Source organism: Camellia sinensis, chromosome 14 (assembly GCF_055761805.1).
Source record: "Camellia sinensis isolate YWXY chromosome 14, ASM5576180v1, whole genome shotgun sequence".
In the NCBI taxonomy this organism is placed as follows: Eukaryota; Viridiplantae; Streptophyta; class Magnoliopsida; order Ericales; family Theaceae; genus Camellia; species Camellia sinensis.
The window spans coordinates 64200670-64221699 of NC_138974.1; the positions used below are offsets into that span (position 1 = coordinate 64200670).

At 32.5% G+C, this 21030-nt stretch overlaps 1 protein-coding gene across 1 annotated transcript; it reads left to right on the forward strand.

Moving 5' to 3' along the window:
• The first annotated feature begins 1134 nt into the window (after positions 1-1134).
• On the forward strand, positions 1135-1407 carry LOC114257737 (thylakoid soluble phosphoprotein). Its single transcript, XM_028197524.2, has one exon. The coding sequence runs from the start codon at positions 1135-1137 to the stop codon at positions 1405-1407; it is 273 nt and encodes a 90-aa protein (XP_028053325.1).
• Positions 1408-21030: the final 19623 nt, after the last annotated feature.

Consider the following 21030-nt stretch of genomic DNA (forward strand, 5'->3'; position numbering starts at 1 on the left):
CCGACATTGATTCCGGTCAGCTTCTACAACGGTCCGACATGACCCCGTAAACTGTCTGCTACAACGGTCCGACACGACCATACAGTGTCTCCTATCCCATTTTTAATTGTCAGCCTATTTTTCTGTTTTGTTACTCTCTCCAAACTCAAGTTGGCTAGTACCTATCCTCCTTGAGTTTGAGGGGGGCTGTTAATGTAAATTGTATAAATTTACCATCACCTACCACACACTTACCATCACCTACCACACACTCACCTACTACACTCACCTACCACCACCATCCACTATACCTACATCTATATAAGGAACCATTTGTAATAGACAGAATATCAATCAATACAATCAATAATATACATCAATTTATTTAACAGCAAACATGTCTTACCTTAATTAGGTGACTCTATTGTTCGGTTCATCATAAATTTCACTTCCTCTTTTGGTGTGGTCATATGTGACATTGGATATTGAGGGCCATTAAAAGATGTTCATGTCATACCTAAAGGCCAACCTGAAGGTGGTCATTGTTGAATATATGGTAAAAATTCCAAGGTCTTGGTAATTTTTTTTGTAAATTTTTCTCTACTCTACTTGAAACTAATCTTCGTGAAAACCATATGCGTGAGTTGGCTCTAAAAGGCAAAAAAGTTATAAAAAAAAAAAAAACAAAAAACAAAAATTAACTTCTGCCCCAGTCTTTTGATAAATGTGTTGGAGATTTTTTTATTGACATTCATCAACTTGCATAGAAATTTGAGGCTTGGCTGTGGAATTAAATTATAATAGCACACTGTCCAGATAAATGCAAGGGGTTGTTAGGATGCCACGTGTCAAGCTCATAGCCATGCCGCCAGACCTTTAGGATGAGCCCTTTTTCCCCACCTTGTGAAATTATTAACCCAAGAGAAAAGAAAGAAAAAGAAAAATCAGGATAAGACACTTGAGGAGAGCTCGTGGTGGAAACACTTCATCACAATCTCAACCTCCATCCGACGGCTCACACTGATTCAAAAGGGGCCAAAAGGATTGTTTTATTCTCAGCCACATTGCTTTCCCTTCACTATTGGTTCTTAGCTTTTGTGGAGCCTGAGTTAGGAGAGTGAGAGAGAGAAGAGAAGAGAGTTTAGCTGTAGTGAGATGGCTTCATTGAACATATTCTTTTCGCCAGCAGTGACCACCGGAAGAGTGTATGCTGCGACAGCAGCCAAGAGCTCCGGCGGAAGTGAGGAGAAGAGCCTCCTGGACTTCATTCTTGGGGGGTTAGCGAAGGAAGATCAGATGCTGGAGACCGACCCCATCCTGAAGAAGGTGGAGGAGAAGAATGGCGGCCGCAAGAATGTTGTGGCGGTTCCTCCCAAGAAGAAGAATGGTGGCTTTGGAGGCTTAGGAGGCCTTTTCGACAAGAAATGAATCTACTGAATGACACCCCAAGTTTCTCTCTCTCTCTCTCGCTACTGAATGAATGAATCTACTTTCAAGCGTTGATGATTCATCTTCAAATGCTAAGTTGTGTTTTCATTTTCTTATTTATGAACTGATATATATTTATTACGAATAATCAATTCATTTGGCAATCTGGACCCTGCCACTAATATTAATGCTGTAGCATTGTTTACAGGAAACTACTGCGGTGTACCTAAACTACCCCCATAATTATCAAATAATTTCTCTTCATGCGTACTCGGAGAAAAGATGGGAACATGGGTTTTATTTTTAGATGGGGAAACATGGTTAATCAATCCGATCTTTTTGTTGAGTTTGAAAAAAAAAAAACACAAAAATGTTCGAAACCTCTAAATTAGAAGCTCTAGTAGCTCTAATTTGTCTTTTTTCTCTTTTTTTTTTTTCTTTTTCTTTTTTAATTTTTGCTCCTACCAACTATGTAGAGCTTTATTTCGAGCTCTACACTTAATGGTCTCTATCACAGTTGAAAAAAAAATGCAATGATGACGAATACAGTGCGTGTGTAAACAATGGCTAGTTTATTCTATTATACAAAGCCTGAGTTGAGTTGGTATACATTTGTCATAACCCAGGGGTGAGTGGCAATTTGGTAATGGCCTGGGGTTTAAGCCCCTAGGTCTTGGGTTCAACTCTTCTCTGGGCCAATCTCCTGAGTGTAGCACAGTTGGTTAGGAGGTTGACCTCAAGAATGTCTTATCAGCTACTTGGTGTGGGTTTAATTCTGCCCCGCTGTGCGAGTCCTGACTAAAGCGAAGCTTGCCTTAGGAGGTCGGGACAAGCTTCCAGGTTATAATCTCTTACTCGGAACGAACAACAGGACACCCTGGTGATCTCCTCGGGAAAAAGCTTCCAGGTTATAGTCTCTTACTCGGAACGAACAACAGGACACCCTAGTGATCTCCTTAAGGGGCGCTCTGCCTTGGACCTGCGAGAGAGTGGGAGGATTTTCCTGTAACAAAAAAAAAAAAAAAGTTTGTCATGCTTTTTAAAAAAAAAAATTCAAAATATACTAAAATCAACTTCAGTGCGTTTTTGTCTCATGTAACTGTCCATATCAAAATTCACATAAATTTTTTTAACTTCTTACTGACTAGTTAATCTACAATTGCCTCTCCTAGAGAGAAAACATGTTTTTGCCCACAAAAAAAAAAAAAAAAATAGAGAAGAAATTAAAATAAATCTCCTTCAATTTTGACCTGCGTCTAAGTTGCTCCCCCAATATTTAAAAAGGCAATACTTAACCCCTTTTAAGTTTTATTATGATGATACTATTAAACCTTTTTTTTGTTAGCAAACCATTGAGGTTTTAGATGACAAAAATAACCTTCGTTTTTTGGGCTTAACAACCGAACATAGCTTTATTGGTGTTTTGTCTCCAACTTGCATCATCTGTGTTTTTTTGGGCCATGATCATAGGTGCTTTCTCCCAATCATGATGTAGTGGAGGCCGTCCAACTAGGTTCAACCGACAATCTCAGTGAAATTGATTGGTACTGCCCACCTAAATTCCTAGGGAAAAAAATAACAGCACTGCTTGAGAGCTTTAATTAGAGCTGGACTGCACCAGTTTTAATGAGCTGACGGGCATATAAAAAAAAATATTGAGATAAAAAACAAAATATAAAGAAAAGAAAGATAAAATATTATTTTATTAAAACTCTTTTTTAGAGGTTTAACTCATTTTTTAAAAAATAAATAAATCAGCCCATAAAACTTTCAATTACCCATTACATAAATCTGTGAATTGATTGGTATATTTTGTTGATTTTAAAAATTTTGATAAAAAAATTTATAATTTTTATTTAATTTCAAAACAAATTTTAACTTTCTCCATTTCATGAACTTTCAAATCAAGAATGAAGGGGGTTTGACCACTCACTCTTTTAAGTAGAACCACTACTAGATTTCACTAGCTGAGCAGCTACGAAGAACAGGTACGGGTACGAGTACTGTTATTGGTATGATATAAATATGTAGATATGATAAAATTTAAAAAAAGTAAGATACGAGTACGACTTGATACGTTTATAAAAAAATATTTATTTTTAATTTAGAGTAATGTAAAAATTAATTAAATGGTTTAATTTGTTAAGATTTAACCTACAATTAACATTTAATACCAAAAATAGTGATATAAATCAAAATTAAATTTCAATATATTAAAATAACTTACAAACCACAGTTTAACTTTAAAAATATGTTAAGTATAAAATTAAAAATAAAAAAGAAGTCTAATAAAATGAGTTTTATTTCTGTAGTAGAAGAAAATATTGTTTCAACTGACATACAGTACGGCTTGGGTATATAGTAGATACGTCTGGGTATGTCAAAAATTAAGAAGAAAAAAATAAAATACGCGCTTTATGTACCCGGTACGTATGCAGAAGTAACCATACGACGTACCATACGCCGATAAATACCCGATACGGGTACGACATGTTTTTCGAAATACTCCTGCTTTATAGCTGAGCAATCTGGAATCTTCAACTTTTTTTTTTTTTTTTTTTTTTTTTTTTTTTTTGGGTGTGTGTCTCTCTCAAGATTGTAGGATGTTCAACTAAAAAGTTAAGGACCTATTTGGTATTATTTTGTTTTTGTTTTTGTTTTTGTTTTTGTTATCTGGTTTTTGATCGATGGCAAGAAATAGCCACATGTTTTTATAGCCCAAACTCTAGCAGGGAGACAGGGTTTTGTTTACTTAATTTTTTTTCCATTGAAATAGTTAATAAATTGTAGCATATCATTGGACTGCTACTTGGGCATGTGGTGTTTCAAACTTATTAGATAATTTTTGTAATAATTGTCTGTAATTTGGCTCTAAATGTTAACACCGTAATTTGGCTTGTATAGAACCTATTATGATTGATAATATTTAGGATGTGTATGAATTTTAAATGTGTAAAGAGAAAAGATAAATAACTTAAAAATTAGTATTATTTTTAGTATCTACAAATTCAATATTCAAATATGTACAACTCAAGTTCTAATCATTTCTGAGATCCATGGACTCCTAATAAGTGTAAAAATAGCCTGTGGCTCGTGGGCGGTTCGAAACCCACCCCTGGCCTAAGATGGGCCCGGCTCATTTAAGTCCAGTCCGAGGCCTTGGGCCTGGACCTGGGCCTAGGCCTGGGCCATCATTTTGAAGCTCACCCGACCCGTGATCCCGGCCCGCTTAAGGCCCACTCAAAGACCCGACCCGAGGCCCAGTGTTATTTTTAATAGAAAATAATAAAATTTTGGTGGAAAAAATTTTTAAAAAATTTAAAAAATTGTTTAGACCCGCCCAAGCCTGCCCAAAGCCCGAGCCCAGTGGCCCAGCCCACTGGCTCGCCCAAAGCCCAAATATCCCTGAGCTTGGGCTTGGGCCTGGGCCTAATTTTCTGGCCCGTGGGTCGGGCCGGGCAGATTTTTTACGAGAACTCTCGAGGCCCGACATGAATTGGGTCGGGCCAAAATTACACCATTAACTCCTAATCATGCGTAATAGGCCTGGTGTGGCTGTAATGCAGTTCGGGCCATCGGCCCATTATAAATTTCATTTCAATTATTGTTATGCAAGAACAAAGTTTTAATCAATCAATAATAAATCATAACAAGAAAAATAAACGATATATATAAAAACACAAGTTATAAGTGGTTTCGCGAGATATTTTATAGCACTTTAAGTATATAGTTGTTGGTTTTTTAAGTTTTTAAAGGTTAGAAATGTAATTCGAACGTGCCTGTAAGGATAAATAAGTCCTTACAAAAATTAATAAATGCCAACCAATTAGTCAGACGATTGTTTCAAAGTTCCTTTTAGCTTCTATGAAGAGGACTTTTACTAGTGGCTTGATTTTTGGAAGAAAATTAAGAAGAATAATCGAAGTAAAAGAAAGAGGAAAGAACAACGTTAAAAATCAAATTTCATTAAGTAAACAAAAGTTTAAAATTGTACCCTCGCACTTTTACAGTTTTGAAAGGGGTTACAGCAACAGACTATCTTAGAACTACTCTTAGGAATTTGAAATGTAGTACTAGAAAATAAAGGACTGGAAAGTAAGGACTAAAAAAAAATATAAAGTAAATAAACTGGTTTCTGAATCTGGTTCTGGGTCTTTTAAATGTAGCCATCAATGGTTATTTATAAAAAAAAACTTCCAGCAATAACTATTCAATAACCACATAAAATCACCCACTCTTCCACCTTCATTCCCACAATGTCACACATTCCTCCATGTCTTCCACTAAGTCACTTTGTCCATCATATTCTTCACATGTATTTTAACTTCTTCCACCTTGTCTTCCATGTTCCACCATGCAAGACCACTAACTTTGTAACTTCTCTTTACTCCTGATTGATCAAGAAAATATCACATGTCCTATAATAATAATATTATTATTATTATTACTGTTTATGGTGCCAACATTACCCCCTACGGCTCTTTAAAAATTATGTTTATTTGAATTTTTGAAGAACCGAACCAAGTACAGAACTAATATGAGTAATAAAGTGCTTTGAATATCACAACAGCACCAACGAAGTGCTTCGAAGGGACACTACACTAAAGGCATATGCTTCGAATTTAGTATGAGTGCTTCAAAGTGATCAATTTGAATTAAGAAGCACCAATTTGATTTGGACACAATACATGCCAATCATGTTTGGTATGAGTCATGAGTAGAAGCTTTGTACTTTCTTAGGTGGCAAGTTCAAAATTTCAACATGAGACATCAATTTGTAATCAATAAATGCATGCACTCACTGCGTATGGTGTCCAAAAATCATAGTAATACTTCAATGACATGGCAATACTATTATGTTCATTATAAACAACCTCTTCGAAGCTCTTCCAGAATCCTTCAAAGCTTCTCTAGCACCCTTCGAAGCTTACTAAAAGTTTTATTATAAAGAATGACATATTAAAGCCTCCCTACTTCGAAGCTAATTCAGAATGTTTAGAAGCCATTCTGAAATGATTCGAAATTTACCGCCATGTAAAAGTAGCAAATGTCTCACTTGACAGTAGCCAATATCATGAAAAAAAATTATGAGACGTCTCGAATTCTTGAAGAGTTGTAATTCAAATAATGAAAGCCATCTTCTAAAGGTATTACTAGAGGGCCAAAATCCTCCTTCGAAGGTTGAAGGTACCGACAAAGAACTAATTACATTCTTGGAAATACTCAGCAAAGCTTCGCAAGTTCACAACCACCATTATTTTTTCTTCGAAGCTATTGTTGATGCAAGATAGAGTGCTTCAAAGCTAAAAAAATATGGCAAAAAGGGCTTTTGAAACACACGCGTTGACCAATAACAAAGCTAAAATGATAATTGTTTACATATCCATTTCGAAGACAATCTGGAGTATAAAAACGTCATGTCTAATACATAGCAAAAACCAGCTTTTGGTCAAGAATGATGGTTTTCACATTGCATGGTAGAAAACAACAAACATGTGAACTCATTGTGTTTTCTACAGAGCTTTTTCTTCCTTGACCAACTGTAAATTTGTATTGGCCACAATTTCAGATATAACCATAAAAATAGCCAGGACCATTATTATTGGTCATTTCCATGCTTCCCATTGTGAAAATGTAGGAAAAAACTCAACAAATATATTTTCTAGACTTTGATATTTTGTTAACCATTTCATCAAAATTAAATTTTGATATGAACCACAAATCCAAAATGGATTTTGAACAACGAAGATAGTGGTATATGATGGTTTTGGAAATTTAAATATTTTGAAATTTTCCACATCATCAAACATTGCTTATCATTTTTAACCAAACTTTGTGTAAAAACATGCTCCCTAACAAGCTTTTCATGACTTCACTCTCTACAAATGGATGTATGAACCCCCCGAGCCATATATGGAATATCATTCTTAGCCATGTTTGACTCAAAAACATGCTCTTTCATTATGTTAATTTTATAATTTGACTCTTTAAAAACGGGTCCTTGGACTCCCCAAGCCAGTTATGAAGTTATCTTTTCACCAATTTCAATCATAAAAAACTTGAAAGCATTTCGTAAAACCCCACAAAATTCAGTCATTAAAGACTTGACAGGAAGGGTTGATAACTCATGTCTCCATTGGCAAATTTTCATATCAAGTTGATAAATTACTCCAATTAAATGGTGTATTTTTTCTTCTACCAAATAGTATGATAATGAAGTAACAACTTGAAAATTTTCCTCATCAAGAAAACAGATCATTTCTTAAAGATCCAAAATTTTTCTTTTACGCCAATATATTTCATATTAATATATTTGAATGGCAAAATCTAATTCGTTTGACATTTCTTCTTTTATGCCTTCTTCAAGGCCCTCATTTTCTCATTATCGTCTTCATTTAACCATTAAAACGAGATCCCATTGAGCGTACCAAAAATAAATGTTAGTTTTTTTAGCTTTTGAAAGTTAAAAATATAATTCAAGCGTACCGGTAAGGATCAATAAGCCCTTACAAAGATTGATAAATGTCAACCATTTAGTCAGATGATTTTTTCGAAATTCCTTTTAATCTCAGTGAATAGGACTTTTACTGATGGTTTGATTTTTAGGAAAAAATTAAGAAAAATAATGGGTAAATTACATTGACCTCCCCTGAGATTTCTGACAAATACAAGACCTTCCCTATGGTTTCAATAATTACAGTAACCTCCCTTACTTTGCCTAACATTCTCCAGATTCCCCCATTCTATCAAATTGGAACAAATGGTGTTATTTTCCTAAAGTAAATGACATTATTGCCCTTCTTTTTAAAATATTAAAAAATATTTTTGGATTGGAGGACAGGTTTAGAAGAAAATGGCCTTACTATAAGAAGGAAACAGTGTTTGAAACAAACAGTGTTTTTAGATTTATTTTTTTATTTTAAATATATAATTTTTATTTAAATATTTTATTTTATTTTATAAATATTTTAATTTTAATATTTCAAACTTAAAATATAACTCTATACTTAAGTCGTAACCAAACACATAACTTAAAACTCAATTCAAAAATTATTTTCAAACCTCATAACCAAACACATAACTCGAAATTCCATACTACTTTCAAAACTTTGCACTCAAATTGTAACCATGCACATAACAAAAAAATTAAAATATTTAAAATATATTTATAAAATAAAATATTTTAAAAAAATACAACACATGAATGTATGAAATATAGTGCACATTAAAATAAATAAATATTTTAAAAAATACCCTAAAAAAATAAATCCAAAAATTTCAAAATATAACTCAAAACTCTTATCAAAACTTATAACCAAACAAATTTTTTCTTTCCAAAACTCATAACTCAAAATGCGACTTTACACTCAAATCATGATTCTAAAAATAATTTTAAAAAATAAAATAAAATAAAATAACATTTTTTTAAAAAAAATTCTTTTAAATTGGAGTCTTGGAAAAAAAAATTCTTTTAAAATAATTTCAAAAATTTTCAAAACTCATAACCAAATACACAACTCAAAACTATTCAAAATTTAATTCAAAAATTATTTTTTCAAAACTCATAACCAAACACATAACTCAAAACCAAATTTTTTTCAAAACTCTATTTTAAAAGAAAAAATTTTAAAAAATATTATTTTATTTTATTTTTTAAAATTATTTTTAGAATAATAATTTGAATGTGGAGTCGTATTTTGAATTATGAGTTTTGAATTGAGTTTTGAAAAGAGAAAAATTGTTTGGCTATAAGTTTCGAAAAAGGTTTTGAATTGTATTTTGAAATTCTTTTGATTTATTTTTTTAGGGTAAATATTTTACATTTTAAACATTTATTTATTTATTTTAATTTGCACTATGTTTCATACATTTATATGTTGTATTTTTAAAAATATTTTAAATATTAAAAAATTTAAAAAATTTCTTTTTTATTTTAAATATATAGTTTTTATTTTAAATATTTTTTTATTTTTTATTTTAAATATTTTATTTTATTTCATAAATATATTTTTAAATATTTTAACCTTTTTGTTATTTGTTTGGTTACGATTTGAGTGTAGAGTTTTGAAAATAGTGTGGAGTTTCAACTCATGTGTTTGGTTATGAGGTTTGAAAATAATTTTTGAATTGAGTTTTGAGTTATGTGTTTGGTTACGACTTGAGTATGAAATTGTGTTTTGAGTTTAAAATATTAAAATTAAAAAAATCAAAATATTTACCAAATAAAATAAAATATTTTAAATAAAAAAATATTTAAATAAAAATTATATATATAAAATAAAAAATAAATAAAATTTTCTTAAACATTTTTTAATATTTAAAAAAAAAGTCATTTTGTGGGTCAACGGAGGAATAAGGACAAGGATAGTATCGTCTTTTTGTGCTCAAAAAAAAGGGTAATAAGGTCATTTATTCTATGCAAGTAACACCGTTTGTTCCAATCTAACGGAATTGAGGGATCTAGAGAATGTTAGGTAAAGTAGGGGATGTTACTATAATTGTTGAAATTATAGGGGAGGTCCTTTTATTTATCAAAAACCTCAGGGGAGGTCAGTGTAATTTACCCAAGAATAATCAAAGTAAAAGAAAGAGAAAAGAACAGTGTTAGAAATCAAATTTCATTAAGTAGACAAAAGTTTAAAATTGTACCTTTGCACTTTTACAATTTCGAGAGGGGTTACAGCGACAGACTATCTTAGAACTACTCCAAAGAATTTGAAATGCAGTACTAGAAAATAAAGGACTGGAAAGTAAGGATTGGAAAAAAAATATAAAGTAAATAAATTGGTTTCTAGATCTGGTTCTAAGTCGTGTAAATGTAGCGTCAATGGCTATTTATAGGGAAAAAACTTCTAGCAATAGCTACCCAATAACCACCTAAAACCACCCACTCTTTCACATTCATTCCCACAATGTCACATATCCCTCCATGTCTTCCACTAAGTCAATTTGTCCATTATATTCTTCACATGTGTTTTAACTTCTTTCACCTTGTCTTCCATGTTCCACCATGTAAGACCACTAACTTTGTAACTTTTATTTACTCCTGATTGATCAATAAAGTGTTACGTGTCCTGCAATAATAATATTATTATTTACAGTGTCAACAATAGGAAATATAAAAGATATCTCACAACAATTATAGATATTATAAATTCTTATATATAAAATATTTATAAAAATAATAATTTTATAATCATAGATACATAATTTCATAATCAATCATAAAAATAAAAATAAAAAAGTTGCAGGGGTGGGTTGATAGTACATACACAGTTAGTTTGTAGTTCCGTTTTAAAGTAATTTTAATACGTACGAATTTACATCGACACTTCTTATCTCACACTGCCACTTTCTTTCACTGTTTCTTCATGTGCATTATTATTATTATTAGGGAGGGAATCGCTGGTCTCTTGTTGAACTTTTAATAAGACCATACAGGTAAAAATTTTGATTGGAAATAGTCATTAAATAAAAGACTTTGATCGAAAAAAATTATTAAATAAAAGACTCTTATCGGTGAAAATTTTAAAAAAAAAAATCAATTAGTTCATATTTGAATAAATTCTTACTAATAAAAATTTTCTGTTTTATTCCTTTCAATTAAAGACCTCAAGGGGACAAGCCAAATCCTTATTATTATTGCCTACTGTGTGAAGAGAAACATGTAACATATCTAATAGTTGTATGACACGGACTCATCACCAACCTATTTACCCCTCAGCCGGCAGCCAGGCAAGCTTAGCTTGCCCTACCCTCCCGTGTTTTTCTCTGCTCTGATCTTGCTGTGTTTTCATCACAGCTTGACACATCATAAATCCCTTCTGTCCATGGTTACTTTGTTGGGGAAGTGTGAATCTTAATAAAAATTAGACACTAATTACTTGATTTTAGATTCAATTTGAAGTAAGGATATATATATATATATTTTTTAAAGCATTTTCACACTTTAATCTCATCTTTAATTTCTATGTATATGTGGTTATGGTGAGCGATTATCTTTGGTATAATGTGTTTGATCTTAGTGGAACTGTAACGATCGTTAATATAGTAATAATTTTAGGATAAATTTATATTTGTTTTTTGGCTGTTTTTAAATTTTGTAACTCACTACTTCTCTTGATTAGGTGCGCTATGAATTCTTAACATGTTTAGTGGTGTTAAAAATTGTGAAGACTAAAATATTGAATTGTTAACAATCAACTCATTCACAAGTTTAATATTCACAATACATCGTTCATATATGGCAGACAGACACCCGTATAAGTATTAGAATTGTCAGATAAACAATAAAATTCCAACACAAAAATTATTAAATTACCATCTCATCTAAAAGCTTCATGTCTAAGAGATCTCACTAAAAATACCAAAGTGAGCTGGTTCAAGTTCTCCATCATAAAGATATATACACATACCAGAAATTCAAATATGTTCAATTGAGGCAAACTGTAAGATTTTAAGATCTATATACTAAAAATCAAAACAATATGAATATAAGTAATTACTAAAATATAATCTCAGATACATACCATTTGATTCCGTTATTGCCTTGAGTTTTGCTTCCTTGACATTCACAATTGGAAAATCTTAGCACCAGCTCTTCCCCTCCTTCTCCTAATCTTTTTTGTTGTCTTTTCAATGGGACTGACAACCCTTTGATCTACATATATATAGATATATGTAAACCCTAATAAGGATAGGAGAGGGGACTGGGCCTAAATAAAACAATTACTGGGCCCACCCATTAAGGAACCCAAATAACTTAAAAGAGGCCTTACACATCCATATCACATATTCACATATAAAATAATATATACACTAAAATGACCATGGCCCAAACTTTATGGATCACAATAATAATTTTGGGCTCATACCAGTCAATCTATCTGAATCACGTTCAACCCGTTTTTCACAAACCAAACAAAATATAGTCAATGACAGCCTAATTAAAAATAAATTCTTACATAACCAAAGCTTTTGAGTGAAAAAAAAGGTTGCCAATTGCTGCCACTAATACTAATTAGAAGGAAAACAAGAACATCAAGGCAAGAACTTGATGAGAAAGTTAGACAGGATTTGTAGGAACAGAATTGGATCTCTGCAAAGAAGAAGAGGAATTGATGAACTCGATGCAGTCGCTGATTGCTTCAGCTCTATGATGAGAATCAAGCGGAGCTATGGATGGATTGGATCTTCCGGAGGACGAAGAAACGTTGGAAGAGGATCTCCTCCTTCTCTGCCTCTGCCTCCGGGACACGAAATTCATGGCTGCAACAACCTTGTCTCCGAGTCGCTTGAGGAATTTCACAGGCGATGATAATTCTGATCGTGTTGGTACTCTGAATCTGCAACTTGTTGTTGGGAATCTGCTCTTTTCACCAGAAGCTCTGTCAGTTGAGTTGTGATTGTGAGTGCTTGTCGTCGTCTTCGTCTTCGTCTTCTCATTAGTGTCTGGTTTGGAACTCACTCTTCCACTACCTCTTGCCGACATTGGAAACTGAGAGATAGAGATAGCTAGAGAGAGAGAGTGTGCGCGTGTGTGAGAAACTGGAAATTTTGGAGGGAGGGGGTGTGAGCATAGCTGTATGTATGTGGATTAAATAGGAGAGTGTGGGGATAGGTAAAAATAAATTTGTTTTCATTAACGAGTGTCCAAAATGTTGTGTTGGTAGGTTTGTAAAATGAAGATAATATTTTGAACTTGACTTGTGTTTAATTTGTTGCTAATATGTGCTATTTTTGAGATTTATCCATTAAGTTTCAATTTTTTTTTATTAATAAATTTACAATAATAAATTTATCAATATGATCTGTAAATAAAGAAGTCTAATTAAATGAACGAGTAATGTTAGGTATCATGAAAAAAGTATCATGAAAATGATCATGAAAGATTCTCCACCATTAGATTACACATACAAAAAAATACCACACACTAATCAAATGATGAAAATTCTTTATGAAATATTTCATGATATTTTTTTCATGATTCCTAATATTATTCTAAATGAATTGATTGATAAAAATCCCTATAGAAATTACACTTGGCATAGCAAATACCTAGCGAAAATAATGGATTTGGACGTACTTTGTGCCTGTTTGGCAGAAATTATTTACAGCTTATTTCAGCTTTCAGCTTAATTTAAGCTATTTTGATGTGTTTGGTTTAGCTTATAGCTTATAACTTATAGCTTTGTGGAAGTCAGAAATTAGCTTATTCTTTGAGTGGGGCAGGAGATGCTTTAAGAATAAGCTGAAAATCAGCTTAAGCTGAAAATTATAAGTCATAAGCTGTTTAGACATAAGTTATAAGTACTTTCCCACAGCTCTACCAAACAGGACTTTTGTATACTTAAACTAAATCCACATGGATTTGTGTGAGAATATATATTGTATATATAACACAAATCAGACCGTAACACTTTAATGGTAAACCCAAACTGAGTAGTAATCATAGACTGAAAGGTACGGAATATCTGATAGAAATTGGACTTATGAGTCACAAGATAAACCCAAGTGTAACGGGTGCAATCATTAACAAATGACACATAGTATGCAGAACCCCCTCTTGGTGAGGATAGGAGAAGGGCCCCAGACATCAGGATAAACTAAAGAAAACGGTGTAACAGATATAGAAGTACTGTTATGGAAAGGTAAGGCTGTTATTTTGGTAAGTTTACACCTTCGATACACGATAAATTGACTAGAATAAACTTTACCCAATATACCTGACTGAGCTAAAGACTGTAAGCGATCAACAGACAAATGCCCTAATCTAGAATGCCACAAATAGAAGAGACTAGACAGAAAATCTAACTGAAAAGAAGAAAAGGCAATCGGAGAGGTAATCATAGGCAGATGTAAACTTTTCACCACATAAAGGTCTCTAATTCTACGGCCAGTCCCAATCTGCTGCTTAGACATCCGATCCTGCACAGAACATATAGAAAAAGAAAAGATAACATCAAAACCAAAGACATCAAGCTGACTGATAGATAATAAATTGACAGATAATTGAGGAACATAAAAGACAGATGGAATAGAGACAACAGATATAGCAGATGGTAGGACAAACCCAAGAGATATAACAGACATACCAAACCCATTAGTAGCATTGACAGTAACAAGAAAGGGAGAAGGAGTACAATTTTGAAGTAAGGGGAGATGAGGAGTCATATGATGAGAGGCACTAGAGTCAAAAATCCAGACAAATAAAGAAATACCTGAAGAAGACCCAAACAAACCTGAATGAAGAGAGGAAACAATAGAGGCAAACGGGGATGACTGGGAGGTAGACAGTGTATGCTGAAGTTGACTAATTTAAGCACTCAAGGAAGCCAAGTCAGGATCAGGAGTTGGAGCAGATGAAGTAAAACCGATGGAAGCCTAAAGATTACTCAAAAAAGAATGGCAAAACTGGGTCCGAGACTGCTGATTATACGAGCTAGACAGACATTCCTTCTTGGGATAATGATATTTTCAATAGCCCCTTCTAACGGCAAAAGGCACACTCATCAAAACTAGAAACATTGTAATAGCCAAAGAGATAAGGGGTTTAAACGGAATAAACCCTAAAACCAGAGTGTAATAATAACCAAATGCTGGGTCTAAATGTATAATAACCAGTTGGAGTCAAGATAATAATCAAAACCCCCTAAAACCCACAAATATCAATGAACTGTTATAAGCCAAGAACACCAATTCAGAACAAGAACCTGAGGCCGAAGAAAAATCTTCACATCAGAGAAAAAGAGATAGAGAGAGAGGTGACAAGTTTTGACCAACCATGCGACAGATGAATCACGAACCAGAGGTGAGAGAAATGAACCAGATGAGTAACGAAAACCAGTTGTGCGAGACAGCAATGGTGACGACCCAAAGTTACAAGTCAACGAGAACCCTCAACATTAGACCCAGACTAAAGTCGAACCAGAGTCGCAAGTCAAAACTAGAGAGAATAGATGTCACGGACTAAAACCAGAGAAGGCCTCCCGAGCGTGAACTAGAATCAAAACCAGAGATCAAACCAAAGTAGTTCGATCTTGTATCAAACAAGTTGAGAAGAGAGAGCTCGATCAATCAGATGAATCACGATGAATCACAAGCAAGGTAGACTAGTTCGTGCGTAACCCTAGCTACCACAAAGTCAAGAATCGCAAAGCTCTGATACCATGTAAGATTGCTGAATAAATTATGTATATTCAATTGTGTGTGTTTACAAAGAGTGCATCAGTTATATAGCCCTAATCTATGACAGAAAAAGGAAATACAATGAAAAGGGAACTGCCTAAAATTACCTAATTCTAATATACCATATATATAATATATATTCTCACAATTTGGACATACTTTTTGTATACTTAGGTATTGTTTGGAATGATCTAAATAAGTATATTTTTTGATTTTTTATGAAAAGATATGCAAAAAAGTAAAGAAGTAATATAATCCAAATAAAAACACTTATTTAATTTATGCTAAATCGTACCTTAAACTAAATCCATAAATCATACGGGTGAATTACGTACTTCTAGTGAACTCAAACTCTTCGTGTGATGGAGTGATATCACCGACATGAATCACACAATATATTCGTTCTCTAATAGCAAAGAGTTAGACCCATTTTTACAAAAATATTTTCGGTTAAAACCACACTAAATAGTATATATATTGTATATAACGATATATAATCACTTACATCTCTATCTCTTAATGAGATGGGATTGTCAAGATTCTTGTCACTATCCTGAGGATAATGTAATTCAAATTATATGGATCTCTTTATAGGTCGTGAGTCGTGTCACTATATATGCCCAAACCTGGATTCAAAACCTCACCCAATTTTCAGTAATCACTTTGGTCTTTTATTTTTAATTGTAACCGTTAATTGATTACGCTTTCGACAATTCAAGTTTGAATTTAATTTAAAACTCATTAAATCTTTTAGCTTAGCTTGATAAGACCTATATCAAAAAAATCTAACCACTCGAATTTGGCTTAATTGAAACTTGTTTGAAATCAACTTAAAAAATATACAAATTAAGGATGAATATATTTTTAAAACTTATTAAATTTTCAAATTAAACTTAAATAACTTACTATTCAGTTTGATTTGACATTTCATTTTCAATATAGTAATTTTAAAAACAAAAATCAAACACAAAATGGGACACAACGCTCTCACAAGGGGTGAGTCCCACATATGTAGGCCCTACCCTTTGTGAGATGATTGTATCTGATTTTATATTTAATTTCTGTGCACATAAACTTATATTTTACCAGAATAAATGCAATGTGTATAAAATTCTTGGAATTGTAGCATTAATTTAGTAGTGTGAATAGGACACAAAAACTGAAGATGACACAATTTGAATCATAGTAAAAAAGATGCAATGTTCAATTCTCCACTGGGTGAACACACTCTTAGGTCTGGTAGACTACAAGCAGATGTGAAGAGCAAAAGTCAATAAGAAAAAGGGGTAAAAAAAGTTAACCAGTTAAATTTGACTGATGAGAATTTGTGTTTCCAATGTGATAAATGTCTACATGTTGGTATTAATAACTGCATATATCATGCTGGGTGGATGGTGGCTCTCTGGTGGGTAAGCCATTGTCACACTCGTTAACAATAGGGAGTTATTGCCATATTAGACAAGTCATGTGGCTAGCCCACCCCTCCTTAAAAGTGTAGGGTGGTCCTCTCATATACCTAGCATGGTGCTGGTATACTCAGCATGGATCGGATGTATTTTTGTGCAGTTCATATTGAATTAAATGTTTTTGTAAAATTGTTGATACGGTAATCTTGTATCTTATCAAAAGATATTATAGATAATTTAATTCGCTTAAATTTGAATCCCTTACACATATTATATTTTTAGGATACTTATTGGGATAGTTTTTCAAAATATGCAGTCATCCTGAAAGAAAAATAAACACTATGAAAATATTAATAGGTGGTTGAAAGAGTTTCATGATGATGAATAATAGGATTGTTTGGAGGGTGAAAATTCACAAACATGGGAGTTGAGTTTTTTGGATTATTTAGTTTGATTTATTTTCACCTTTAGTGATTTTTTTATAAAAAAAATATATATTATTATTATTATTTTTACTTTTAGATATTTATTGACTAGATGACCCTAATTTTTTTATAAAAAAATAATATTCTTTTTAAAAAATTCACAGAAAACAAATGTACATTTTTTGGGGTCAAAAAAGCCTACAAAATCAGTTTATTTCCGTTTTTAGTTAATTTTTTTACAACAAAATTGATTTTTTAAAAAATATTTCAAGACCTTTTAGTCGAGACAAATCTAGAAGTAAAAAAAATTGGTATAATTTTTTTAAAAAAATCACTAAAAACTAAAATAAGTCAAAAAACAAACTTGTATGCTGGAGTCGACAGACAATTTAACGGCCATTTATACATGTTAATCAGATATGAATCATATTACAACTAAAAATTTAGGTGTCATCAAATAGGTAGCAGTCATATTTTGTCCTTCACTTTTTCCTGGAATAGTCTAAGTTTTCAAAATATTTAGGGCAATGCTAGAGACCTTTAATTTAGAGGCTCTAACACACCTCTAATGAGGTAAAAAAAAAAAAAAAAAAAATCAAGACACAGCACTGATGTAGCAGTGGGTCACTAGTGGTACCTCTAATTAGAGGTCGCAATGCTAGAGACCTCTAATTTAGAGGCTCTAACACACCTCTAATGAGGTGGAAAAGGCAAAAAAAAAAAAAAAAATCAAGACACAGCACTGATGTGGCAGTGGGTGGGACCCACTGACACATCACTAGTGGTACCTCTAATTAGAGGTCCCAAGTATTTTTCAATATTTATCAAGAACGTAAAATTTTTATCAGGAAAGTTACTCGAAATGATTGTTAAGGGTTGAGATTTCAATGATGTATTGTACAATTTATATATAAATTAAATTTAAATATCACATTAATATTTTTGAATAAAATTTTAAGTATGTAGTATGATATTACTTTTTTCGACTATGGAGTTTGTGCTTGAAGGAGCCAAAGTTTAAGAACACTACCAACAAAAAGTGAACGAGAACACCATCTAACTTTTCAGCTCTTGATCTAAAAAAAATTCTGCAAATTCCTTCTTTCTTCCTTTCTTTTTTTTAGTTGTTGTTTGGAAACAAACCATTATCTTTTGACAATTATCCACCCAAAAAAAATTATCTTTTGACAACATACTTAAAATGGGATAACAATATAAAGATTCTTTTGCATGTTCTATAACAAAATGAAGTTAGCATTGCTTTCATCATTGGATGTAGTAGTGGTAGGGGCAATTGAGTTTTAAAAATTAGCTTAAATGGGAATAAATTTATTTAGGGCAAATATAACTCAAAGAAATGAAGGAATTGTTGGTCCACCGAAGCAAGGTGCTGTTGAGCCATTCAATTAATTAAATGAAAGAAAAGTGGAGAAGATAAAATGGGAGAAAAAATTGTTGTGGGTTAAAGAAGCGTGGACACGGTATAAGACAGACTAATTTTTATTTTTATTTTTTTTAAATTTAAGATACAAACACAACAGAGATATGATAAAGGTGTCTTGAGGCATGTCTAAACAAAAGACACGTGTGTCTAATAAAATAATAATAATTTTTTTTAAAAAAACTAGTAATATGTTTGACATGTGGATACATATCTACAATATATCAGTATCTAATAAAAATCGAATATAGATATAATAATTAATACTTGTTTTGAAGTTTACGTATTTTTTAAAAGTGGCCGATGACATGAATATTAGAAAAGCAAATGAATCTAATTAACTTGATAGTGTGTGATCCTTAGAAAAAGATAGTTCTCAATGGATCAAGCTTTCGGCAATTTAAAATTTAGCTAAGAATCACAAAAACAACTTTAAGAAAAAAAAAATTGAGAGAGAGGGGGAAAGGAGGGGTAGCAGTGACGGCGCTAGGGAGTTGGGGATGAATATTTTGAAGTTTCTTTTTAACAAAAAGAGGTCCCCCACCCCAATTTTACAACCTTTCGGTAATATGTTGTTATTAGGAAAAATAAATGATTCATAAGTAAATTAATTAATGAAAATAAAAATTAATGTAAAAAAATTAAATTTAAAGTAATATAAAAATTTTAACGTGGTTCTCTCAATGTGAGGTACGTTTACGGGATCGAAATCCAATTCCACTAGTAATCAAATAGTTTCTAAACGATTACAAACGAGACACGAATGGTCTCACAAAATTACCCTTAGGTGAATTTCAAATAATCCCAAATAAATAAAAGGAAAGACCTCACCAAATAGATGAACTAAAATCTTCGAAACCAGAATTGAAGAAGACCCAAAAATAATAACCCAAATCAATCAAAAAAACCTTAGAATTTTCCATTACACCACCGAATTGACTGCTACTCCGCAAAGTAATTCCAAAGCCACGAACTGATTGATTAAATATAGTATCACAACCGCCGCACTACTCCACCGAATTGAATTGCCAAAATTATTCTACCGCAGCCTCACGCAAACATATATATATATGTTTGATTCTAGGGCTTTTTTTATTCAAATCCTAATTATCACCAAACAAATATTAAATACTCATTGAGTCCCCAAAAATTAAATATAGTATATAAAATATATTATACCTAAACCAAACCAAATTAAGATTCTTTTAACAAACCAATTGTGTCTCAAACTCCAATAAGGAGATATACCCCAACAATTCTCCCCTATCGACTTAAGTGGAGACATCAACCATACTTGCCAAAATTCGACACTTCAAATGTTTGTCCCTCGACAAAGTCTTTGTCAACATATCCGAAATATTATCATCTGTGTGAACATTTTCAAGTTGCAACAATTCCGAATCTAACACATCACGAATCCAATGGTATCTCACATCAATATATTTCGATCTCGAATGAAAAGTAAAATTTTTACTTAAGTGAATAGCTCTTTGACTATCACAATAAAGCGTATACCTTTCTTACTTCAAACCCAACTCTTGCAAAAATTTCTTCAACCATAACTCTTCTTTGCAAGCTTCCGTAATAGCAATAAATTCAGTTTCGGTAGTTGAGAGAGCAACACATTTTTGTAATTTAGATTGCCATGCCACAGCTCCCCTCGCAAAAGTCATCAAATATCCCGAAGTAGATTTCCTAGAATCAACATCACCGGCCATGTCAGAATCTGTGAACCCATCAAGTATCGGCTTACTATCCCCAAAACACAAACACACATTCGAAGTCCTTCGAAGATACCTTATAATCCATTTTATCGCTACCCAATGTTCTTTACCCAGATTAGAGAGAAACCGACTCACCACGCCAACGACGTGAGCAATATCCGGTCTTGTACAAACCATGGCGTACATCAAAGAACCAACTGCTGAAGCATAAGGAATTTTTAACATCTCTTCTTTGTCTTTCTCATTTGTAGGACATTGATTCGAACTAAGCTTGAAGTGATTCGCAAGTGGACAACCAACCGACTTTGCTTTATTCATGTTGAAGCTCTTAAGAACTTTCTCAATGTAACTTTCTTGAGACAACCAAATCAGTCCCTTTTTGTGATCACGAACAATTTTCATACCAAGTATTTGCTTTGCCGATCCCAAATCATTCATAG